This window comes from Antennarius striatus, chromosome 1, assembly GCF_040054535.1.
Source record: "Antennarius striatus isolate MH-2024 chromosome 1, ASM4005453v1, whole genome shotgun sequence".
In the NCBI taxonomy this organism is placed as follows: domain Eukaryota; kingdom Metazoa; phylum Chordata; class Actinopteri; order Lophiiformes; family Antennariidae; genus Antennarius; species Antennarius striatus.
Window position 1 is genome coordinate 21,292,350 of NC_090776.1, and position 27,685 is coordinate 21,320,034.

At 40.7% G+C, this 27,685-nt stretch overlaps 1 protein-coding gene across 1 annotated transcript; it reads right to left on the reverse strand.

The window, feature by feature from the left end:
* Positions 1-2,665: 2,665 nt before the first annotated feature.
* On the reverse strand, positions 2,666-26,992 carry prtga (protogenin homolog a (Gallus gallus)). The gene is made up of 19 exons (XM_068312358.1): positions 26,893-26,992; positions 25,786-26,088; positions 17,897-18,041; positions 17,605-17,738; positions 16,892-17,188; positions 16,654-16,813; positions 15,151-15,398; positions 12,974-13,138; positions 12,591-12,896; positions 11,718-11,906; positions 6,979-7,074; positions 6,663-6,849; positions 5,413-5,540; positions 4,887-5,057; positions 4,152-4,316; positions 3,913-4,036; positions 3,686-3,827; positions 3,313-3,426; positions 2,666-3,070 (listed from the first exon to the last, which is right to left on the reverse strand). The coding sequence occupies exons 1-19, from the start codon at positions 26,957-26,959 to the stop codon at positions 2,666-2,668; spliced, it is 3,546 nt and encodes a 1,181-aa protein (XP_068168459.1). The 5' UTR covers positions 26,960-26,992.
* Between the last annotated feature and the right edge of the window lie 693 nt (positions 26,993-27,685).

Here is a 27,685-nt window from a genome sequence, read left to right on the forward strand (position 1 = left end):
TTGAGGAGGAGCAGCTGTGGGTTCCCCTGAGTTTTACTGTAAAGGAGGTTCAGTTCCACCCCCACATTAAATTAACCATTTAATGCCAGGAGAGAAACACAAAGTGAGTCACATGATACGCAGTCCAGATTCTGTTTCATCCTATCAAATTCACATGCTTAGGTTTTCGCATTACCACCTTAAATATACTTGCATCTGGACCTGTTACCAGAAAAAGAATAATGTACAAAACATGAGGTAGCACTTGTGTGTCTGTGTGAGGCATGAAAGCCCATTTCAAAACCGATGTGTGTTCTTCACAAGCTGATTATGTGAATAGCTGTAGTTTTTGGGATCCCATCACATCACTTTAGCATGATGATTATGATGATGCCCTGATTTCACAATCTAAAAAGTTCAAAAGCTAAAAAACAAAGAATACATGAATGCTTGATAGGATTCAAGTGAGAATACATGTAGAACATCTCTTCACCCATCTGTCTCATACATTAATCAGACACAATGGAGTAAGAAAACACTGAAGATGTGAACAGGTTTTAGACAATAGGATGCTTTAAATTGATCTTTTACCAATATGAAACCTTTCTCAAAAATCTTTGGTTTAAATTGTTTGCATTTCAAAAGAAAGTAAAACTGATTGTGTCACTTTTCATCCCAAAACTTTCTCATGATTGAATCGTCTGCAGAATCCTTTTGATTATAAATACAGGAATGTTAGTGTGTGCACTCAATGATCTTTCAATCATCCGTTACATCGGTGACAAGAGTTGAATATTTTACATTAATTTCTTGTTGGAAAATGTCTCATGCAAGGAAATCTACCAAAATACTAGTAAATCATTCTGTAAATTAGTTTTCCCCAAGATAAAAAAAATCAGTGAGTGCACATCCACACATTACTGCACTGTTGCAACAAACTCCTAGTCAATATAATATACTGTATTTACCTCTTATAAATTTCACCTACAATTTACAGACATCTGTTAGCAACAGTTTTTGAGGATCTGAGCGATAGGATCATTTGGATTGCGTACATAAAATTGATTATTGATTACTACCCATCCTATTTAAATCCCCGTGTACCCTACTGGCACCTCCTCCTGAGTTTTAACCCACAACCATATTCAATCGTTTTGTTGTGGGTCAAGGCCACTAATGTGCAAGGCTTTATTTGAAGAGCAGAGTCTCAACTCATCTCAAAAGGATACGTTTCATCTTTGGTTTCATCTGCTTAGATTATTTCACTTTGCTCAGTCACAGATTAGTTCAGAGGCTAAAATAAACTCAGGTAGCAAACAATTATTTGGGCTATAGCTTCACAGTCACTGCTGCACCAGGGCCAATACTACAAAACTACTTGGCAGACAAGTGCTAATTTGATCTATTCTACAGATACACAAAGAAAACTACTTGGAACCAAAGTAACTACAAGGTGTACTCAGTAGTAAATGATCTATAACAAAATATAGATTTTTTTTTTCCAAATTAAGTTTCATGTTCATTCAATTCTTCACTTTCAACACTGCTTACACCCATTCTTCACATGTTGCATCCTTACGCAGAGTTTCTCCCTCAGACAGATTAGGCTTCAGTTTCCATGTCTGAGGGATGCTTCCTTATCATAAATCTTTTCTGTAACGTCACGTCACTCCAAGCACTTCTGGTGTGAATCTTTACACAAATATAAAGGATGAATTCAATGAGCAAAAAGAGCCTGTCGTAAAAACAGATGCTGTAGGACCTGAGGAGAAGCTACAGAGGAGGGCTGTACAATCATCTGAGCTACTGGCACATAGTGTTGGAGATACATTCATCGCATATCCATTAGGCAATTATACACTACAATGGTTTAGTACTGAGAAGATACCCTGTCAATTCATCATGTAACATTACATGACTTTTCAGATGTACAAAACCACGATCCCTGAGTTTAAGAAAAATATAAGACAATAAAACAAATTCTTAAAAGAGGTAGTACAAAACAGGAATGGCAAGGGCAGCTGCACGCTGACAAATAAATACATTATTTTCCACGTCATTCAAAATAATGGGCATAATGAAAAATATTATTAAACTTGGTTCAGCACATCGGTAACATCTGAGGAAGGAGCTGCAGCGCCGTTACCATCCAAAAATCAGAACTAAAGCAAAACACATCAGAAAAATCAGAAGAAAGCCATCAGAAATATAATGGACCTGAAGCAGCCAATCTCACGATGCAGGTACAACTAGTTATTAAATATACAGTGGGAGTTTACCCCTAAAGGTAAACCAAGGTAGATAATTGTGGAAAGGACTCACACTTCCCTTTCGCTCCAGTGATAAACTCTCTTAAATAATGTCACAAATGTCATTTATCTCACATTTTTGACAGGATTTTAAACATTCATGGTGGGTGAGATTTCTCTTTTTTCAAAAATATACACACAAAACAAAAAAACACTGAATGAATGAAAAGGAAAAACGGAAAAATAACAGATATCACACTGCATGCCGACATCCTTAAGAGTGTTAAAGGCATCTGATGGCATTTCTCCTCCGTGTGATGGTCTAAAAGAGATGAAGTTTAAAAGACTCTCTCTGTCACGCTTACATTCAGGCCTGTCGTACATTTTTCGCACACACACACACACACACACACACACACACACACAAACGCACAGTCTCAAACACACTCAGGTACATTCCCACACGCTGGAACACTGCTCTGCGTTTCTTGATGGTGGGGTTTTGCCTCAGCAGACGTCATCAGCTCCGTCTCAGTCTGATTCTCCTGTGTGAGGTCACCTGACTGTTTAACAGGGTCACCGCCGTCCGAACCATCTTCGGCCATTAGAGACGGCGGGCGGCTGCTGAGACCCGACGACAGGTTAGTCATCTCCGTTTCGTCGTGGGAGTAACGCCCAGAGTCCCCGGTTGCGTGGCTGCCTTCGCTGTTGGAGGAGCCCTCCGTGTCCCCCGAGCGCCAGAGCAGGGCCTGCATGGTGGTGGGCTGGTCTGGGGTCAGCTCATGCTCATAGGACAACTCTGTGGGAGCAGGCTGGTAGGAGGCAGTCCCACGCTTTATATTCTACAGCACAAAGAAAGTGTTGCCTCAATTATGGTTAAGTTTGTAGACATCTGAGACAGCAAATGAAAATATGAGCTGAGGTTTAGGTCTGCTGTATTTTTATAAAGGTAGGTTTTAGTGGAGCCTGAAGCTCAGCTCAGGGCATTCTAATAACATTTAATTTAAAAAATTTTTTTTAAAAAATGAATACAGAGGGTAAACTATGAAGAATTAGTTTGGGTTTTTTTTTACACGTATATTACCTGAGCTACTTTACTCTCCTTTTTCACGTTACCGCTAAAGCAAAACCATTTGTCTTTCTTCTCAGAGCTAGGCTGAACAGGGCCCAGAGAATTGATAATAAGACTCGTTCCACCCTGTAAGTAAGAATAAAAAAATAAAAAAAAATCTTCAGTCTGCAGATATCATCACATCCTGTTGCAGATAAAAAGAGACTTGAATTTACGTACTTAAATTTCATCAAATCTTAAAACTCCACCATCATAATCAACATCATCGTCATTATCACAATAGATTTCTGTAACTTAAAACTCTTACAAAAAAATTCATGATCCCTAAAAGCTGAATAATATTTTGCTTATTTGATTACGCTTCAAACTGTATGTTTTGCTGTACCTTGGCATCAATAAAATGGGGCGGACTCATCATCGGTACCGTCACGTCAGCGTCCTCAGCTTGTCTCTCGGAGGCCAGGGTTCCAGCAGCTGAGGCGGACGAGCTGACTCCTTCTCTGTAGGTTTTAATGACCGAAGATTTCCTGCAAGGAAACAAACATGACGTGACTATAAACCGGAAACTGAAGGAAATACAATTTGCATTGACAGCCAAACACTTTGGTTTACCTGTTTTTGCCTCTGCAGACAATAATGAAAGCACATATGATGATGCAGATCAGAGCGATACAGACTCCCACAGTGATCCCAGTCATTGACTTTTGATCCAGGTGATAGAAACCATTCGAATAAGCTGGGGAGAATTCAAATAATATCAGCTAATTAACAATTAGCAAATACAGGGTAAAAAAAAAAAGCTTAATTATGTTCTAAGACAGGAAAACCTGAATTGTAACACATCTACTGACCTGTGGAGTGTGTGGAACCATGGAGGTCTTGACCTGAAGACTCTCGTACCGTCAGCTCCAGCGTCTGAGAGAACGGTCCATCACCCATACTGTTGGATGCAGAAACCTTCACCAAGTAGACCTGACCAGGCTTCAGGTTCTCCAGCAGAGCCATGGTGATGCTCCCTGTTGGTGAGAAACACGTTTGGTGTTTAAGTTAAGATAGTGGACAAATAGTTTCCTTATTTCACATTACAGATAGTTTATAGGTTACTGATGGTGTATGTCTGAGCTTCGAAACCCTCACAATTCTGAATTGGTTGTCGATGTTTAACCAATTAAGTTTGTAATTTCAGAAAAAGACAATTGCACTATTTTCCGCACTATAAGACGCACTGGACAATAAGGCACACCTTCAATGAGTGGCCTATTTTAAAATCTTTTTATATATAAGGTGCACTGGATTATAAGGCGCAATGTCAGTTTTTGAGAAAATTAAAGGCTTTTAAGTGCGACTTATAGTGTGGAAAATACTGTTGTTGTTTTTTTAAAAGAAAAGAGCGATGACAGAATTATGTGCATGCAGACCTTGATATCTGCATTAAACCTGCATTATTTCAAATGTCTTAAGAGCAATAAAAAAACATTAAAAAGAGAAACTTTAGTGCATTCAACATTGGAGCGATGTGATGTGAATCTGTGAAATTAGGATTCTTTTTGAAAAGTGTATTTGTCTTTCGTCACACTTGTCTTTACCTTCTCTTTGCAGCACCTGCCACTCTCCAGCTATCCAGCTGTGTCTGGAGGCGTACAGGACTGTGTAACGTGTCACATCTACATTGGGCTCATCTGGCGGTTTCCATGACACCAGAGCCATGTCTTCTTCAATCAGTGTCACCTTCACACTGGACGGAGGCATCGTGGGAGCTGGACAAGATTAAATAAATAACACAAAAAACAATCAACACCACAGCAGAATACAAGATGTGATTTTTTAAGCAGCCCTGGGTAATATTAACATGTAAAAATAATTATTACGTGCAAATATAATGCAGAAAAGGACATTTGAAATTATACATCTATATAACCACCACTCCATTTTGTGAAAAACAAAAATCATGCTCATATTTACACCTAAAGGCAAAAAATCACTTCCGTTGTTCTGTTTCTGGACTGTGGGAGGAAGACTGAGTGAGAATCCACACAGAGGTGGGGAAAACGTGTAAACTACACACAAAAAAGTCATCGAGTGGAGTTGAACCTAAGTTTATAAAGATCCTACCATCAGGGAAGGTGGTCTGGTAGACCACAGGGCTCCAGGGGCTGGACAGCTGGTCGATATGGAGGCGAATGGCAAACTCGTACTTGGTGTTTGGCTCCAGACCTCGGACAAGGAGCTCCTGTTCGCTCCTGAAGGAGGAGGACATAAAGGGAGGTTTAACGGACCAGAACGTTCAAATTGTCCTCCACGTCTTTGCGCTTGGATGAAGATCAACCATCTGAACCCGCTCAACATGATGTCAAGACTTGAGATTTTCTAATTATAATAATAAAATGTGTTGATTTTACAAAAACCTGCTACAAAATGAACAAATACAGGCAGTCCTCAACCTATGAACACAACTGGTCCCGAGAGACTGTTCGTAAACCGAATTGCTCGCAAGTTGTTATTCATTAAATTTCATTTGAGGTCATTTAGATGCCATTACCACTCTAAATAGGAAAGTACTATTCCCTGAGACTTACCAGAAACACTAACAGGACTTAAAAACAACACATAAACAAAAGATAATACTGTAGTTCCTTAATGAAACTTTTCTTATCTTAACCTCCGCTGAATGAATTTTATCCTCAGGGGGTGTGGAGGCTAAACAAGCTTTAAATCACTGAGTTATTTCACAGCACTTATGTGAATTACGAACTGATGCGCTTCCTGGTCATTAAAAGTCCGACACGTTACTTTATGCTTGATTACTCTGTGAATTTCTCAGTTCGGGATCAATAAAGTATATCTATCTCTCTTAATTTCCATTAAGTTTCTCAGTCGTGATGTAATACATATACATTAAATACATTTTGCGTTCATTTCCTGCTCAGTTCACAGATATGTGGGTAAAAGAATGATGAAACGCTGCAGATGGAAAGACACATGAGGTCTGACATCAGACAAAACTTCACTTGGTCTGAGATTTGCTGAGTTATTTTGACATGACATGTAAAATATTAATATATATATATATGTTGTTGTTTTTAAAAAAAAGATTAATAACAATGTGATTTTCAAAATAATATGGTGAAGTTAGAACTTAGCAGTAGTAAACCACAGATGTTCTGTTTGAGTGTCTTTATGAATTTGCCCAGCAGGTGGACCCATCATTCCATACTGGCAGTGTTTGCCCCTGTGGGGCAGCTCAGAAGTTTTAGATACTTGTAAACTTTCATTGACACGAGTGAAGACAGTAAATGGAAAAGTGAAAGTAATGTGACTGGAACTGTTCGACTTGAAAATCTGGATACTAATGCAACGCTTACGTCTGCAGGTACAGCACCAGGGAGGCGTTCTGCAGGCCGATGGGGTTGCAGCGGACGGTGTAGTTGACTGCATGGCTGGAGGTGAAGGCAGGTCGACTCCAGCGCAGAACTATAGCAGCAGAGCTGTTGGTCTCCGCGTTCACATTGTGTGGGGGAGGAGGAGGCGGCACGAGGCGATCTCTAACAGCTGAGAGAGATTTAGAATGATGTTATTTCATCAGCTTTGAAATGCGATAAGCAGGTTAAATATCAGCAGCACCACAATGCCTTTATCTTCGCTGAAATGAAATATCTTTGTGTTTATTATGGGACTTACAGACGCATCCAGGGGTGCTGATGGTTTGGTCTGCCTGATAGCCATCGCCGACAAAATTATAAGCCAAAAGTTTGACGTGGTACTTCTTTCTTGGGTCTGAATAAAAAAAGAAGGAAACAAAAATATAGGTAAATAAACTACATCATAGAAATGTTCAGCCAGTGCATCGATAAACATCTGGACTTCAGCAAACATCCACTGTCACTGACACTGCAGTCGATGCAGTAATTCACCGCTGACTACTACCCCATGACAAATGACAATGTGATTCCTACAGCCAGCAGGAAGGAGGGGGGGTAACACATGAAAGAGAGCTGGACTGAGTGGGTGTGGGGTCAGCACGGCTTCCTGGTTTGATGGTTGGTGCTGGGAACTGGAGGTGAGGCGGTGAGACTGACGCTCAGTCCTGCCGTAAATCCTTTGGTCCGTTTCTGAGGCTCGGGGCGGCAGAACAGAGGAGCTGCAGCATCCATCACCCTGTCACCAGTACGAAGGACCTCATCACCTGCTGGTCAGCGGTCAGTGGACACTTCTATTCAGGCGCAGAATCTGGGGGGGTTAAACTGAGGGACAGCGTGGGCAAAACACTGCGTACGGTCAACAGCAGTGGCAGACCTCAGTGACCCTAAAGACCCCGCGCTGAACAAAAGACATCTGACCAAATGTCCCTTTTACGTTGAGTAGCGATCAATGTCTGATATTACACAGAATATTTATATAAACACAAGTATCTTCTTTGACCCATAAACTCTTTAATAATAATCCTCAAATTCATAAGATGAAAACAATTCTTGCACAAATAACTTTAAATTTGATCTACAGTATTTTCCGCACTATAAGGCGCACCTAAAAACCTTTAATTTTCTCCAAAACTGACAGTGCGCCTTATAATCCAGTGTGCCTTATATATGAAAAAGGATTTAAAACAGGCCATTCATTGAAGGTGTGCCTTATAATCAGATGCACCTTATAGTGCGGAAAATACTGTACTCTTTTACAATTATAGTTCTGTCTCTTGGCCACTTAGAGAAGTAGAAGTTAAACTTCAAAACATGTGATGAATTTGTGTCCGTGAGGTTTTAGATGAGTGGGGTTGAGCAACACCCCCCATGCAGCCCTGAGGAGCTTCGCCGGAGCCACACCAGGGCCAGCAGGTCAACCTGAGATTAAATTCTGAAAGAATCAAAGGTCAGGAGTGGAGAAGGTGAGATCGGCCTCAGAGCTGCTCAATGAACTCTGAAGCTGTTTGAGAAGTTTTCAGATGATAATATAAAAAAGTTTTTCCCACTTGATTACGCCTCTGTCCACCGCTAAAGAGGAGCAGGCGCACCTCTACCCCCCCCCCCCACGACCACCACACAATGAGCCTGACGGAATAATGCAAGAGGAGCTCTATGAGAGAGGTGGGGGGAGATGTGACATCTGGGCCACGACCTTTGACATGGAATCTGGGCAAGCTAAATCCTGAAAGAGGAGGGGTTATAGGGCTCTCTCTGAGGACGGGGGGAGGGTCAAGCAGAGGAAGTGGAAAAACAGGGAAGAGTCAGGATAAAATGTCTCTTAGTGGAGAACGAAACTTAATCGAGTCCCAAAGGCCAGGTTTGTCTTTTACTTGCAATAGACGAGAATTTTGTGGCTTTCCTTAAATCTCTGGTGTGTGTGATCAAATCGACAGTTATCAGATCAATAAGGGTCCATGAACAATGCTTTACAACACATTATATTCTCACTGAGAGGTGTTCTGCTTGAGTTGAAGACAATTTCCTGTCCTGGTTACTGGGATAAACCTCACAAGCCTGACTCATAAATTATGCTGTTTGCATTAAAGGGCATATTTTAACCATTTGTGGTCACCCCTTCTTTTTCAAACCAAAATGCAGATCCTGTTGGCCCCTGAGGTTTTGTTCTGGCCTGCGAGAGGGCCCCCCAGGCAAGCTGGGCCTGAACAGGGGCCATAAATGTCAACTCCTGCATGAACTCTCACACCAGCATCTATCATCGTTCTCCTCCACTCTTTCCGCCCTCGCTCACAAAGACGCATACCGACACACGCAATTTAACGCAAAATGACCTTTTAAAATAACGGCCAAAATACAAATCTAGCTTTCACACCCACCAGACTTTGTCTCTTGTTTAATAAAAAAGGACTGAAGCAATGCAATATGGCCTAAAGCTGTGAGATAAATCTCCCGTAGTGCACACAGAGTGTCCTGGTGCCAACAGGTATGAGAAGCATTTCAGCTTCAGCTACGACTACATGCTCCTCTCATGGGCCAAGAAGAGAAAACACATGCAAGGAAAGGTCATATCAGTGTCATTTATACCCAACTGGAGCCTCTCAGGCACATTCCTGTCTCTCAGGGTGTGCTTTCAATCATCTAGACTGTCATAAGTGATAATTTAACAGTTAAGCGAGAGCATGTTCTTTTGTACCAGTTTTAACATAAATGATATTTCTTAACGTCCAGTGGATTGACCTAAACAGCTTTTGGATAACCATGACCTGAATGACTGAGAACCGAAACGGACAATATAAATGATAGTTCATAAATAAATAGAATTAGCATAAAACAGGACGACTGTCATGTTCAACACAATCAGCGTTATAGGAAAATGCTACTTACAGTAAAAAACGGATTCAATTTGCTAGTCAACCGAGAAAATCAACACAAGCATTTACTACTCTTGAGGTGTCAAATCAATCCTTATCCAATCCAAAATCTACCAAAAAATGTCTCAATACTGTTTTAAAGTAAAATAAACTGAAAGAAAAGAACAACATGGATATAAAATTTCCATGTTCTACTGTTACAGTAGTGCAGACAATTGTTATCAATGCTACGGTTTGTCTCGCCTCTCAATGTTCAGCTCAATATAATTTGATGAGAATGAAATAGTTCATCAATACTTGACGGAACATTTCCTGAAATGCACATTTTATTACTGTATTATGACTGTAGATACACATCAATCACTACATAATGCCAAGTAATATGGGGAAACAGCTAAATTTGCCCAATCATAAATCTGGATTTCATTTTCAAATTGTGAGTTTTATTTCCTTCCACTAAATTTTTAAAAAAGTTTTCTCTAAAATAACCTCTTTTCACAAACTCCGCAAATCTTTAAATTACAATTTGATTAATGATGCAGCTGCAATAATAGTCGAGTGAAATATTTTGAAGAAAAAAGAATGATTGTGAAGATAAACAATTACAGCTATTTTAGTGACATCCTGCTGACTCAGCAGGGCTTTCCTGGGTGGAGCATTGGAGGTATGATAAAGCAAGTCACGGTTCTGTCCTTATGCACAAAGCTGCGGATAATTCATCAGGAAAACAATCTCGAGATGGTGTTTGCCCCACTGCTGAAGCAGTGAGACTGACTTCCCTTTGTTTTGGCTAATAATCCACGGTGGCGGCTCCAAAAGCTAAATGACAGCCTTTGATGTGAATGCTCCTTCAGCGACGTCATAAAACACTTACATCTATCACAATAAATCTGCCGGCACTAAGCAGCTTAACTAAAACACAGCCACACAAAGCTCCTTTATTAAAGAGAAACAGAAAGTTAATTCTTTCTAATATATGTGAAAACCTACTATTAATGCGACTAATCCTTCTATAAATGATTGACTGTGAATAAAGCCTCCACTTAAACCATGATCAAAAATTCAAAATTGAGAGAAAAAAACAAATTTAAGGGCAGACTTCCAATGTCTGTAGATCTTTTTTATTTAAATCTTATTTTTAAGATACTGACATATGATTCGTATCAGTTTACTTCCTCACGTTAAAATAGATCTAGTTTCCATGAGAAATGCCTGGCTGACCAGCATCAGTAGTAGTGGTATTAACACCACTGAACTAAATGTCTAACTAACTAAATGCCTGAAGCGGTTTGAGTTAACACCTACAGTGATTTATACCGCTCCCTCATCTTTCTTGTTTCTGATCCCATTCAGACATGAGCTTCCTGATTTACAAGTCAGCTGCTGACCACCTGGTTGACCCCTTCCAGGCACAGATGGTCAGTTGTCCACTGCTTTGGCCTGATCCCCTTTCCGCTCTCAAACAAAAAAAAAGTCAAAATGAATTTGACCTGTAGGCCAGAGGAGCTGTGATATGTCACAAACGCCACACAGCAGCTGCTGAAAGAACCCACATTAGGGAATCCGGTACAGAAGTTGGGAGGTGGGACGTAGTTCTGTTCTGTCCCACAGCCACTGGTCAGGTCAGAGATGCTGGTTTTAACAACGCTCATCCACCACCAAATATAACAAAAAAGGCTTTCTTATTAAGGCAGTTTCAAAAACCCTTTTGCTGAATGAAATGAAATGATTGGTGATAGTTTAGTTTGGATATTTGACAGTTTAATACTTGTATTAGTTACAATATTTTCCGCAATATAAGGAGCACCTAAAAGCCTTCAATTTTCTCAAAAACCAACAGTGCGCCTTATAATCCAGTGTGCCTTCTATGTGGAAAAAGTTTTAGAATAGGCTATTCATTGAAGGTGCGCCTTAAAGTCCAGTGCGCCTTATAGTGCAGAAAATACTGTATACAAAGTAAGAACGGGTTATTTGTAGACCTGCAAAATTTGTTTAAAAAAATAAAGGAAAATCATTTTAAAACTTTAGGATGTGCTCCTTCTCCAGTAAGGTGTTGCTGTTGAGTTGTGGTGTTCATATGAGGCGTCAGCGTCAGGAGGGAACTCCAACACCCTGAAACCAAACTCACCAAGGCCGCTGATGGTGCGTGAGTGATCGGAGGCTCGCAGCTGAACAGGATTCCTCTCTGACTGGCTCTCCTCGTGGTAGTAGAGTCTGTATCCTAGGACCCTGGCAGAGTTCCTGGGTTCCAGTTGCCAACGCACCAAAATAGTGGTGCAGTTTAACGGCTCCAAATGCAGCTCAGGAGCGAGAGGAACTGCAGAAGAAAGAGGATAAAGGGTTACTTTAGCAGCGGTGATGTCACACTACGTCACGCTATGCCTGAGCTTGGAAAACAGAAGATTGTTCTTAGAAAACTGGAATGCCTTCACAAAGCTGTCACCAATATTTATGTGATGAACAGAAGTTCTCCACCAGAAGTTGACTTTGAAAACTGAAACTAACCTCTGGTGCCCTACCAGCTGTTTTACACTCGACGTAGACCAGAGGAAAAGACAGTGAATGATGTCACCCATTTCTAGTTTTGGAATCGAGGGAAGGGAGTTTTCCATTTCCAAGACTTGTGTCTGAGTTTTAAGTGGAGACAGAGGCGCAAAAGAGATGGGCAGGAAGAACAAATTCTCCCTTCCCCCACCTCAATGCTTCACTTGGGATCTGAGAAGTCATATACCGGTACTCTTTCCCACCCAGAGGTTCCCTTTATGACCCTCTACTGAAGCTCCACCATTGTTAATGACAGGGTAGGCCAAGGGTCAGAGAGCAACAAACGCATTTTCTTAACAAGATTATAGGAGGAGGCTCTTTTCTTGGCTTTTTCTCATGAAATAAATTAATAGAAGGAATTAATTTAGAGATTATTCACCTTTTGGACATATCCCTCTGTGCTTTAATATATGACACAGTAACATTCTGCTTCCTACAGAGAGTATAAATGATGTACCCCGAGCGCTGGATGCCTTCGGCGTGCGGTGGGATGTCCACACAGACTGCTCCCCCCATCCTATGCTGGTGGCGGCGACAATGCGGAGGAGGTAGATGGTGTCAGGCTGCAGATTTTTCAGGAGATGTTGGGTCTTATCACCAGGTAGCTCTATCTGTGACACTGAATTCTCAGCGCTAGTGCGATAGCACAGTCGGTAGGCAGAGATTCGGCCGCGACTCAGTTTATCTGGAAGGGGCTGCCAGGACACCTGGATGTCCACGGGGCTGTGGCTGGTGAGACTGAGCTCGGGGGCACGGAGGGGAACTGTGGGTCCACAAATCAGGAAAAATTAAAACCATAACAAGTCCTCTGAATTTTATTGCCAGTATGTGATGCCTCACCATCCTCAAGTGTGTGCTGGAACACATGGTCGGACATTCGACTGGCTCCCATGGGCATGTAGGCCACCACATAGAAGGTATAGTTACGAGCTGGTTCCAGGTCATCGATGATATAGCGGGTCGTATCGTTACCGATGACAACTTGATATTCTTCATTGTTCAATCCTAGAGAGATGATACCATTGTCAAAGGAGTTCTACAGAATTCTGATAAAATAAACCCAATTTTTTTTTCTTTTCAAAAAGTAAAATATATTTAGTATATATAACTATATTTTTTATGCCTACAAATATAGATAAATATATTTTAGGTATAAAATATATCTAAAAAATATCTTCTTTTTTAAGGTACATTCTTATGGTTCATATTTAGTGCAAGTGAACCAGTTTCCACAACAAAATATATGAACCTAAACTGTTATATATTGTATATTATACTGTTGTATATTTGGCAGAGTTGTGGGATTGTGATCTTGTTTGTATATTTTTATGGTTCAAATCCTTCTGTTAAACTGAGTTACATGTATCGGTTCTTTTACATATAAAAAATATACCTAAAATATATGTATTTTTAGGTATATTTTTTAGGTATGTTTAAAAAAAACTTAAGGTACATTTAAAAGGTATATACCTGAAAAATACATTTTTAGGTATATTTTTAAATATACCTTAAAAATATTTTTTTAAGTTTATTTTTCATACCTAAAAATATAGATAAATATAACTCCTAGTTTAACAGAAGGGTTTGAACCACAAAAATATACAAACAAGGAGATCAGAATCCCACAGCTCTGCCAAAATATACAGAAAAAATGTAGGTTCATATTTTGCTGTGGAAACTGGTTCACTTGCATTAGTCTCAAAATTACCTTTGGTTTAAATTAATAGTGACTAAACAAGAGATTAGCAAACTCACACAAATGTTACATTTGTGCATTAGTAAAAAACACCTGGTTATTTCTGACCTTGGTAAACAAGGTACTTAAGAAGGAAGCAAATAGTTTAGCCTGTAGCCTGAATAACTCAGTAACAAAGTGTCCCTTCCTGTCCAATTCACACCGCGCCACTAATCTCACAGACTAATACTTTTAGACACTCCATCACAGGCTAATTAATTCCTCCTTTCATTAGAAGCCTCATTTAAACCCAGACCTCTAGCTCTACAACCTCAGGTGGAGCACAGACCGTCAACGTCAGTGAACAACTGTTGGCTGTGAATGGGGCTCACAAGGACTTTGTGACCACATCTTAATTAAGTGGATAAAATCCTTGACAGATAAATATAAAAAAAAAACCCAACCCTTGTTTAACTTCAACTGTTATTTTGACCTCCTTATCCCCAACAAAATCGAGCAGGTGTTCCTTTCTCTTGGTAGAATTTGTACGTTTCACCTCCCATCTAAGTCAGTGGCAATATAATTAAGTGTAGCGCTTGAATGAACAAGCTGAACTTTTTTCCTGAAATGTTGCATTGTTTGAACGCAACTCTTCTGGTCAACAGCAAGAGTTCCCAGGGGACGCTGAAAAGCTTTTCTGCTGCCACTTGTGCCTTTTCTGAATAGTTCTGTCTGCATCCTGTATCTCAACAGGCAGAAACTCCATCAGCTATGGTCTTCAGAACACTAGTTCTCTTTGTTGAGAAGAAAAACATTGTTCATCTTTATTTTGAAGGAGCATTCCTTTTTTCTCCTGTCCCATGCTCACCAACATAGCTGACAATGATTAGTCAGATCCAACAGTGTACTTAGACAAGCATTGCAATTTGACTTTCTGCTGTCATGAAGGGAGAATCAGCTCACAGCACATCAGTCTTGTACGTTTTTAAGGGTGCGACTGCATGTTTGAAACAATAGAAATGTGAAGCCAACATAACATCCCATCCATCCACAGACAACATCACATACCACTCAAAATTATACAATTAATTCATCAATAGTTGACATAGGATCTATTCCTAGGAGAGTTTAGAGTGGTCTATCATGTTTAAGAGTGTCTGTAAACTTATTTCTTTGTAAGGGAATAAAAACATTCCAGAAGGACACTGGCATGTACTCTCCATGGTCAAATATTAAAACATTTTAAAAGTTTCCTTCAGCTACAGGAAATGTTTGTGAGACAATGAAACCTGACCCTTAATTTATGCTCTCTGTTCTCTCTTTTGTTTTTAAATGGACTTACCTTCAGCCTTCATGTAGTGGACTGAGTAAGCGATAACTTTATCAGAGTTATACATAGGTCTCTCCCAAGCCAGAAGAATGGCGGAGCTGGAAACGGTGTCAGCTCTGATGTTCCTGGGGGCACTGGGCCGGTCCTCTGACATCACCACAATGAGCCTGGCCATGGAGATGACAGATCCCAGCTCATTGTCTGCCTGGCACTGATAGATGGCATCATCCTCAGGGATGATCTGGTTGATGACAAGTTTGCTGACGGACATAGAAGGATTCACTCAGTCAATAATAGATTCAAGCACTGATGTTAGAAAAGAAGTGAGAATAAATTATAGGGAAATCAAAAAATTCCCACGTGCATGGCTATAAATTATTCAGTTTTCTTTCTACTCAAGAATCCGCAGTTTATTATTAATTTAAAATGTTTTGAAATGGACACCCAAGACTGTTGAATGAGAGGTTTCTTTTTGGTAAAAGGAGCTCCTCTGTGCCTACAAACAGTACATACTGTACATTTGACTTGAAAAGAGATTTGTAATGTCTAGAATGGATGCCAGAGTTCCTACATTATTCACGAGAAAATAAGAATTCCTATCCGTGTTGCAGGCAGGCTAGTTTTTGTAAATGCCTACAGAGCCACCAGGCCTAGAATTGTTTTTTCTAATTTTATTAACTGTTTCAATTCCCAAAGAGGAATAAAGAATTGAATTGACCTGGTCGAGAACACAGCTTAAGGTTTATTTCTCATCAACCACTCAAGAACCCATCTGACTATTACTCTTTGTCGTCAGGTGGCATCTGTCTTTCACATACAGGTTATGTAACGGCACTACAGCTTCACTTCTGTGTAGCGACAACACTTGTTCCCACTGAACAATACAAGGGTGAACGATGCAGCTCCAGTGTGATGTTAAGTAGGGTGCTGGCATTCCGTGAGCAAACACACAGGGTTTGGGGACTAAAGTAATGGCTGTCACAGAGGTGGAAAAAACACTCCATTGCACCTTCATTGCATTAACATAGAGCACATGGGTCAAACTCAAGGCCCGGGAGCCAAATGTGGCCCTCCGCATTATTTTATGTGGCCCGCGAGAGAATAACAGATTGGAGTGTCTAGAAATAAATAGGTTGAACGTGTGCTTTGACCAAAACTACATTTCCCACAATGCAGTAATCAAGCTCATTTTTGTTATAAGGGAGAAACAAGCAAACATGCTTTTTCTGCGCAACTGTAATGTTTATAACTTGAATAAGTAATAAATTTAGAGATATTTAACATTAAGGAGTAGCTACATTTACTTTACATTAAATTTAGTTGTATTGAGTTACATTTATAAGTTACCTCTGGCCATTTGAGGATAGTCATTATGCTGATGTGGCTCTCGGTGAAAACACCCTGACATAGAAGATCAGTGCAGAATAAAGAGACAACAGCCCCACAATGAAAACGGTGTATGAACCAGATTAATGACACATGGAGGCAGCGGATGCTTTTAACAAGTGAAGTTACCTGTTGTACATCTTGATACGCCCATTGGAGTGAACCTTCGCTCCGTTTTTGAGCCAGGTGATTTGCGGTGTTGGCATTCCCTCAGCCTGGCACACGAACCGAGCGGTGCCCGCCCGAGGACGAGTCAAGCTCTCTGGCCACTCCACCAAGGAAGGGGGCGCTTCACCAAAAACAGAGAAGCAATGAAGTCAAATACACAAACAGACACATTTTAGTGGATGTAGAAGCTCTATATTACCTAGCACTGTAACATTGGCTGAAGCAACAGTATAGTTCCGTGTGCCAGGAGTGGTGGCTCTGCATAGATAGACTCCTCTATGCTGGGGCTTGATGTCTGTGATGATGAGGTTGCCATTTCCCAACACTTTGGTGCTGTACACGTCGATGGACCTGCTGTCTGCTCGGCTCCAGGAGATGATGGGCCGGGGATTGCCTGTGGCCATGCACTCCAGGATGGCATTCTGGTGCAGTGACACCGAGATGTTTTGTGGCCCGGCGATGATGCGTGGCCTCTGGGGAAGTTGGGGGCTGGGAGCTACGGAGATGGAGGAAGCATAAAGTAAGGATGACAGCTTTGGGGCACAGCGAGGTGAGTGAGATAGCAGCTGTGTGTTGGGCATTTAACTAACTACTGCCAAAAATTGGCAAATCTTAATTGACTAGTTTTAGATAAATGTTCGATTAAACTCTTTGATTTGTGGTGAATATTTCACTCCTGAAATCCAGTATTTTCTGCGCTATGAGGCGCACCCAAAAACCTTTAATTTTCTCAAAAACTGACAGTGCGCCTTATAATCCAGTGTGCCTTATACTGTATATGAAAACGTTTTCAAATACCCCGTTCATGGAAGGTGCGCCTTATAGTCCAGTGCGCCTTATAGAGCGGAAAATACTGTATATTTTCATGCTCGTCATCTGAGAATCTTGCTAAAAGAAAGTGGAATGATGTACTTGGAGTGACAGTGAGGGTCGCCTCTGTGCTTCGGCGTCGACTCGCAATGTTGGTGGCGATACAGCGGTAGTTTCCAGCATCTGCCTGCTGCACCCCAGTGATCTGAAGAACACCACTGGGCAGGACGGTGATTCTAGAGGCGCAAACAGATGAAATACAGCATATATCCATCAAATGATGTGTCTGTTACAAAAAAATCTGAGAGCTGATCATAGCGACAGTAAGAGATTATATTTCATGAGGCACGAGGGTGTGAAAAACAGATATGATGGAGTTGGACAGCCTACATACCGTTCTGTGACAAGTGGTAATGTGACCCGATTGAACTCCCAAGTGATGATTGGAGGAGGGTGGGCACTGATTCTGCAGGAAAACCTGGCAACTGAGCCTTTTGTCACCACCACTGATGTGGGTTGGAGTGCAAATGAGGAGATACCTGCAGCAAGACAGAGAAATCAGCAGACAAATATAAATATCTCTAGTTTTTACGTTTTCTACATCATCTAATTCACACATGTCAAACTTTGGGCCCGGGGGCCAAATGTGGCCCTCCGCATCATTTTATGTGGCCCGCGATAGCATAAACGGTTGGAGTGTCTAGAAATAAATAGGTTGAAAGTGTGCTTTGACCAAAACTACATTTCCCACAATGCAGTAATCAAGCTCATTTTAATTCTGACAAAAACATTTGGAAAAAAAGTTAATGTCCTAACTTGTGTTTGATGTTGTTTTTCTTTCTTCATTTGGATAGTTTGATCCTTGATTGATGGAGTTCTGTGGGTTTAATAACCTGACAAAGTGATTTATGTTAGAAAAAAAATGTTTTTTCTGCACAACTGCAATGTTTGTAACTTGAATAAGTAATAAATTCAGAGTTATTTAACATTAAGGAGTAGTTACATTTACTTTATATTACACTTAGTTGTATTTAGTTACATTTATAAGTTACATCTGGCCCTTTGAGGACAGCCATTATGCTGATGTGGATCTTGGTGAAAATGAGTTTGACGCCCCTGATCTAATTCCTTGTCAGTATGAGTTGGTGAAACATGACATTACTAAATTATTACTATGACTTGGCTTCCAAACATTATGAAAAATAGTGTAATTCAGATAACATGATGACACACGCGCGCGTACACAAACACACACAGTCTGCCTCATTTATCACAACAGAATCTTCCAGCTTCTTCAGGGACATATTGAGGAGTAGATACAGCAAACAGTCATAAAGGAAGGATCGGTCCACAACTAACACGAAAACGTTTTCTTTTATAGAGTAAAACTGTTCTCTGGAACCAAGAGGTACTCAAGCTTTTATCCTTTACATGCTGTCTTTTTAAGATATTGTACAAGAAAGTCCTCTCCCTGAAGGTTAGGGTTAGAATCAAGAGCCTTATGGCCATTTTTCAAGATCAGTTAATAACCATTCATTATCCATTTTTGAATTACGTTCTTAAACACGTTGATATATTTCAGGCAGGCACTGATCTCATACCTCATAGTATCACCTAAAGCCACAGACCTGCAGAGTGCTGCAGGAAGGTGATGATTGGAGTAGAACAGTCACATCCTGTGCGGATAACGTTTCAGCAGCTGAGCAGAAAGCAACTGAGACCCAACGTGTGTTTGAAGAAATTATAGAGAGGCAGAAAACGACAGAAGTGTAACAGTTTCTGTATGATCGAAGTTGCTTTAAACCCTTAAACCGTTAAATGCTCTCTCTGACAGTGATTTCATGTTGGCCATAAAAGTCCTAAAAGCCATTAAGCTCACCCACTGCTGTGCCATCCCCCTCTGCTCAAACAGGAGGGGCCTAAGGTCACTCATTTGTTACAAGAAATCAATTGCTCTTCTGTTCATTGTGGACACTGACAATTAAAAATAACAATAAAGACCTGGGAACATTGCTGCGTCCTAAAATATAACTCACCATGCACGTAAGGATGTCTGAATGATGTTTACATTTTTCGGGTGGCTGTGGCTAAATACTAAACCAAATTTTCTCCCAGGGTGTTCTGGGTAAAATGGAAATAAGAAATTTCTTATGTTGAATAATCACGGTAATAATAAAGGTAATCAAAATAAAAGGTATTCAAAATTTTCCAAATAAATTTGTTTATCACATTTTAGGCTAATGGATAAACAATCACACTTGCACTCAGCAAGAAAAAACAGAAAGAAACAACAGGCAGCAATTTATTTTTTAATGTAACATACTATAATAAACCTCGATGGGAAATTAAGAGTTGAAATTTTTGAAATTTGAGTTGAAACCATGTGTGTCAAGTCTTCAGTACAAAAAAAAAAAAAGCCTGCAATCCTTACGGGTATATTTTTTCAACAAGAAACACAACGAGAAACTCTATGTTAAACATTTGAGAAAGGTCCACAGGAAATCACTTCACTGTCCTCAACACACCGGGCTGTGAATAAGACCATGATGGATGGCTCTATGAAATCAGTGTCGACAGGTGTTGTGGTGCTAAAAACCACCAAAACACACACACACATGCACACACACGCGCGCACACACACACACACACACACACACGCACGCACACAGTGAATTATGACTTTAACACAGCCTGGAAGAAATAATCTTATTTTAAACAAAGTCATGGAGCTAGTTGGCAGCCGTGATGATGAGATACTGTCTCCATAAATAGTCATCACTGTTTCTTCTTTCCTCTTTATTCCACTTGTGTTTAATGTGAAAACTGAGGAAGAGAAAAAAAACACACCCACCCACAACCCCCCCCCCCCCATTTGAATGCAGAAATGTCACAAACATGCCATTAACGTGCTGAAATGAGATGAATGTGGGGCATATGAGATGAGCTTCGCTTGTCCTCATTCTTACTAATATGGTTTTCCATTTCATCAAATGATGCTGGATTGACAAACAGTGGGATGTAATGATTGATTATTGATCATCTACTGAGACAAGGAGGAAAATCCATAACTTCTAGGACTTGCTGATCATTGGTCAGAGGTCTTCTCGCTGAACATAAAAGGCTGACCTTCTACTTGTTAATTACTTTAGATACATAAACTAATTTCGCCATTTAAAATCTGTGAATTACATTAAAAGAATAAATGCCTTTATTGCATGTAAATATATAAAATCAATTCGGTCTCTGTCACAAACCGGATAGATTTGTGACTCCTCACCTCTGAACTCAAATTCTAGATAGAGCCCAACTCAGGCAACTGAGTAAAAATTTCCCACGGGTGCAACGATTTTAATTTTAATTTTGTAATAATATAATCGTCTTCCATATTAATAACCTATGTAATATGTAAGTTCACTGAATAAAATAACACTGCCGGTGCAGCTGCTGCAGGACATACAGTACTTTACATATAGCGTGGAACGCATTAGCATTAATTCAATTTAATTTTCTTTATCTATAAGACAATCAAAACATAAGTTATATCAATATATGTACATTATATTATATCATAGGATAAAGTGAAACCAACTATTGCTGTAGTTGCCTCAGCAGATGGGCCTGTTGATGCTAGCAGCTCCTCCAGCTGAAGGTCAGTGGAGTCAGGCCCAAACAAAAGTCTCTTTACAAATACCCCAAGTAAGTTTATCCCTCTCTTCTCTGGTTACTGTGGTTAGAATCCGACCCAGGACAAAGGACAGCTACAGGCTGCTCTAAGTGGTGCTACTATTAAGAGAGGACTTTATCCTCCAAACTGTCATATACTTCCTTTGGTAGAAATCCTTCAACTATTAATTGAAAATTCCATTTAGCCCATAGAAATGCATCCTAATTTCAAATAGCATCAACAAAAACTTGTAAATTTATATTTTTAATGGGATTCCAACTGATATTGTGCATACAAATTCTGGACACTCCTCTACACTGCGATCCAACAACAAAAACAAAAAAAATGCGGACGCGAATGATGCGTCTACAGGGTCTAAAACTAACCCCACCCCATCCCCAGAGTAAAACCTTTTAGGAGGGACATTAAAATTGATCATCTCCTGATCCTGCAGGCATTAAATTGATGGCCTTCAGCAGCAGGAGCTCATGAACAACCTTTTACTAATTCACGCAACAAACCTGAGACGTGTTGTGGGCTCTGTTTCATCTGTTCTTGGGAACAGGAAACACCATGTGGTTATATATTAAAAAACAACAACTTTGATTTAAATTGACGCATTTTACAACTCCTACTGAAATGCACCACTATTTATCTGACTGATGAATCCTTTACAATATTAAATGACCCCACTGAACATTTAAAAAAGGAGGCTGATAAGCAAGAAGAATTACAATGCGGAGCTGAAAAAGACCACAAATCAATCACTTGCTGGCTGGCAGATGTGAGGGTGTCGCAACATACAGGCTGCAGGACCGTCCGGTGACCACTGGCCTCGCTAAACAAAGAACTCTTCCTAGGAGCAATGTGACCTCTCAAACTGACCAGGCAGTGGGGGTGTGTTGTTGGAGAGAGCCCTCCTCCAACCCCTTATCTCTCCTGCAAAGTTTTTCAATCATTCATCGGTGACCCCGAACAGAGCCTTCATTGTCTTAAACAACAAATATCACAACACAAAGTTGAAGAAGTCAATTTGTTAAAAGTTACAACTGTTTTTAAGAATACTTTTAAGCTGCATTTCAAATATAAATCTAATTCATGATGATCTAAAACAAATAAACAACAAACATATTTGAAAACAGAAACTGTTAAAACTAGATGAACATCAGGGATTATTTTTGTGGGAAGGATTGAGGTCCTGTGCTTTTGTCTCACTGCCCTCCGTCTATTGAACAATTTAGAGAAACCTTTGACCTCTGGCCCTACCATTCAGGGGAACCATGGTAACCTTTCGTGTCCAGCAGAGGAGAAAAACAAGATTCCAGGCTGGCTTTGCTCGGCCATCTCATTCACTCAGTCCACACTGTGGTGGGTTTGCTCTCGTCTTATTGGGCTATCAATTGTACCAAGTCAGTGTCAGTCAGATGAATTCCTTAGCAACTTAAGCTGAGCTTCAAGCCTGGCTACCTACACCAGTACAAACTAAAAATAAAATTTAAGTTTCAGAAACTCCTAAAACTCATTTTTTATCAGTTGTAAATGAAATCAGTTTTTGTGGCTCCATACAGGATAAATAACATCTGTATTACAGCCATAAACAGCCACACACAAAGTGTAATCTAGGATGCTACAATATCTTGACACTTTGAGTGGACAACACAGGATGCTGTTTATTGTTGTGTACTTGGGAAATTCTGCCAAAAATATACTCCACAGTGTATTTACAACTATAAAGACACCCAATATTTTTCAAATAAAACTTAATAGTCCTCCTTAATTAAAATAAACAAACACCTCGGGGAGTCCCACAAGGCTCTGTTTTGGCTCCAGTTCTCTTACAGACGCTGTCTTTGGGGTCCATTTCAAAAAGATCAGTAAAAACAATGATGAGCCTCCTGACTAATACTCAAACCTGGATTGAATGGAACTTCCTTAATCTCAATTAAAATTTCTGCTGATATAAATTTTCCTTCTCACAGTTCCGTTAAAATAGACAAACAGATCCTGTTATAAAACTAGTGTTTTTAAAAAAAAAAATCAAACACGATTAATAAAGGTCAAATCATATCTTTCTACAAAAAATATATAATTTATGTTGGTTTAGATCAGTTTTCACTTTACTTTTTGGAGCTAGTTCAAATCAAACAGCTTTTCGTGGTGCTCCATTCAATATTATGTGAATAAGTGATTGAAATGTGCGGGAAAGTTTCACAAACTTTGTCTTAAATGAAAAGAAAATCATTGATCAAGAGCAGAGTATCAGCAACTCACTTCACTAAACGACTTCATCGAGCATCGCTAACTTTTAGCTTAACATTAAATCATGTTCACAACAGATCAGAATGACCGCAAAATACATGTAATGATCACCATCAGTGGGAATTCCAAGCATAATGTTACGTAACACAACGGCGCTGGAATTACAACCTTCCAAAGCAGGTCCAGACATTTTTGAGGTGTGTCTGTAAAAGCTGATGTGGACATTTTTTCAGTTTCATGACGCTGGTACCTGCAAATTCATAGAGCTAAAAAAAAAAAAAAAGAAGAAGCCAAATCCGGAGGTCATCTCTCTCTAAGTCCCACTCTATCTAAAGTCTATTGATGAAAGTCACATGGTGCAGCTCAGGTGTCACATTCCTGTTCATTAGGACCAAATCCCTTGTCACCTTTGTGCTTTAGCTGCACAATGTTTAAGTTTAACTTCCATCAGCATCACATTCCTTAAAGAAGGACTAGCGGGCAGCAGCTTATAATGTAAGCACAGGTTTTAAGGACTCCACACACTTCAGACACAAAGCATTCCTTCGTTGTCATTTGTAAAAGTTTACACTTTAGAAACTGACAAAGAGCGATATTACACCAGCTCTGGAAAAGACCTGGAAAGTACCCCCCCCCCCCTCGGTTATACAATCCATCTTTGCATCTAATGAATTGAATTATTCAAAGAACACAGGACACAGAGACTTTGATTATAATCTTAATTAAAAAAAACTAAATACAAATAATCAAATCTTATCAAAACCCCTGCATAGATTTCCACATAAGAGAGAAAAGTTCTTCAATGAGGACTGTCACACTGAAAGTTTGATCAAAACCTACACTTTGATTTCATGTTTAGTCTTTAGCATTTACAATCCATATATTTAGTTTTGCAGTCCATTGAAATCAGGACAAACAATTGGCCCAAAGACACTCTTGTTGTTTGCGAGTGTGTGTGTGTGTGTGTGTGTGTGTGTGTGTGTGTGTGTGTGTGTGTGTGTGTGTGTGTGTGTGTGTGTGTGTGTGTGTGTGTGTGTGTGTATGTGTTTGTGTGAGTGAGTGTGTGTGAGGGGGGGTATCAAGAGTCAAAAGCTTTTCTGTCTTTCACTAGGGTAGTGAGGCAGAAAACAATTGTGTGCAAAGCCTCCAGCCCCGACTGACCTGGTAAAACCTGCAATAAAGTTTGGTCATTTAGACACTCAGGACAGAGCAGTAGTGCTGGGAAACAGCAATTTGTGTGTGTGTGTGTGTGTGTGTGTGTGTGTGTGTGTGTGTGTGTGTGTGTGTGTGTGTGTGTGTGTGTGTGTGTGTGTGTGTGTGTGTGTGTGTGTGTGTGTGTGTGTGTGTGTGTGTAAGAATGTGTGTGCGCAGACTAACAGCAACAAACACCACTGCAACCTCCCCGTCCAACAACTGAATATTTTTCAGGTATGGACAAACTTTATGAGCTTCCACATAGACCCTCAAGCTGGTCTAAGAGCCATTTCTAAACTAACTTGTAAAGCTTACTGGCCACCTTTATCACCTTCAAACTATAAAACAGGTAACTAAAAAAAATTAGAACTAAAAAAATTGTGCAAGGGATCTCCATCGTAAAGCAACACATGGGGTTGAATGGACCTTTATTAATGCATGAAAACTCACTGAACGTACTACACCTGTTGCCCACAACATGTATTTAAATCTGAACATCTTGTATGTAATGTTAGAAATGCCTAATTCTGCACAATGTGTGTGTCTGTGGGGTTTAAGTGCTAACATGCATGCTGGAAAAAGGCACAAGACGCATGACCCACGATGCAAGAGGAGGAGGAGGAAGAGGAGGAGGAGGAGGAGGAGGAGGAGGGGACATAAGCTCCAAAAAGACCAATGGTGCCTGAAGCTCCGCTACTCCCTCTTTTAAAATATAAGGCCAACTGACACGCCACTAGAGGAGAGAGCATTCCAAAAGAACAATTCCTCAAGTGATCAGGGTGCAATAACATGAAAGCCCCCGCCTGTGAATAGGGGTCATCTTCTCTTTAGCATTGGGAAGCCGGTATCCTGGACAGCTCCTAACCTTTCAAATCTGCAGCTCCTTCATTAACACACCAATGGGCATATTCTCCTGCCAAACAGTAACCCTATGGGCTCTGACTCTGAATATTTACCCCTCTTCCTCCACAGTCACCATCAAACTGCCCACACTGTGGAGGAAAAACACTAAATAAACAGTCACGTGTATTAGTTTGAATAATCTTGGGGTGATCAGATCAGCAAACAGCCACAATTGAAGACAAGTGACCTCAACATGTTTAGAGCTGACCACCTGATGTTCAACTTTAACACCGTTTCTGATGCGATTCCAGGGTGATACTCACTTGCGATTGTGAGACGGGCTTTCTGGCTCAGGATTGCACCATACTTGTTCTGAGCAAGGCACTGATAGAACCCTTCATCTGATTTGTCTCCTCTTCTGGTCTCCACCTCTGAAATAAACAGCGATCCATTGGAGAGCAGGTAAACCCGTTCGTCCTCTGACACCTTTGCTCCGTTCTTGAGCCAGCTGATGTCGATAGGTGACTCTCCGCGCCCCTGGCAGTCCAAAATAACAGCGTCTCTCCGCACCACTGTGACATCATGGGGCTCCTTGATGAAAAACAACTCACTAAAGCATAAAGCACCTACAAGAAGACAGGAAACAGCACATGAGGAGGGAAGATGTTCATCAGCTGTAGAGCATTCTGTTAGAATAAAGGAACATAAGACCAACAAAAGTGCAGCGAAACACGTCAACCATTTGCAAACCACTGAAACACCATGGAAACAGCTCGTCTGTTAGTTCCTTTGGTTGAATTAAAGAGAAGTTGTTGCTGATCAGGAGCTTCATGTTGGTGGATCACATTTGAATTATGACGACAAATGTATTTGATTGGCAGATTGATGGTATTTGTGTGGGGAGCAACTGGAAAACTGACGTCACACATTATAGGTCGAGTTATGTCGTCATTCAAAAAACACATGGCAGATTTTAGAACATTTTACAACTGATATTCTCGGTTGTTTTATTATTATTCACACAATGCAGATAATCTGAACTGAACTGTTATAAATGCTTAAATTCGAATTAAAAAGTAATCGCGTTTTCATTAAAACACACATCGGTGAACCTCGACCACCAGGTCAACTCGGGTCAAGCTTAACGCTAAAATCAAGACACCTGAAACTCTTTTAAAGTTCACACGTGTGTTTTCATCACACACCTGTCCGGACGAGTCCTCCCGAGGACCGTTAACGGACTCCAACCGTTACCGTTAACGGACTCCAACCGTTACCGTTAACGGACTCCAACCGTTACCGTTAACGGACTCCAACCGTTACCGTTAACGGACTTTGAAGTCAGTGACTCGCGGCGAGCTCGTGCTGGGAGTCACAGTCAAACGCACGCGCTCGGTGATGGACTGACTCCCCGCTCTGGAGGACCTTACCTGGGATCGGGAGGAAGGCGATGAGGAACAGCAAACGCTGATATAAGATCCACTCAACGGGCGCCATTTATCCGATTTGTCCGCGCATTGCTGTCCCCCGACTCACGGCTGCTCCCCTCACGCCGACCCGCTGACTACTGAGCCGCAGAGCCGCCGGACACCAGCTTCCCTCCTCCACGCAGGACACAGGCGACTAATCACGACCATCGGTCAGAGCGAAGCTGTCGATCTGTCGCCCCCTAGTGTCAGACAGCGGGACTGTCCCGTCCCAATCATCTGAGTCCAGCGATAGGAATTCTGAAATCTCACAGATAAAACTTGTAATAATGTCAGAAATTCAGATTTTCTCGCTGGTGAAAATATTTTTATGTTTCATGTGATGAATTCTGAGATCATATCAGTTTTCTGTGTTTCATGTGGACCTAATGTGACGGATGGAAGCACAAAAAGTCATGCACTAATACTGTCATGGCACTTGTTCCATGAAGAGCCTTTCCCTTTTCCTTATCAATAGAAGAGAAGCTGTATTGATGACAGCAGACAACCCAGTAACAGAAACCTAATGGTTTTGAACTGCTGAAAAAAACGTTAATGGAAATTAGTTTTTTTTCTCTTGTCCTTTAGCATTTGCCAGGAGGCATTGATAGGAGCAGGACAGCTGCTGCGTCAATGCAGATATTGATCAAATGTCCATCACTTGCTGTGGAGAAAGATCAAACCCCCAACCTCCCACGGTTCTCACCCCCCCCCCCCCTGTGTGAACTTTCATTCAGCAGGATGACCGTAGCCCAGC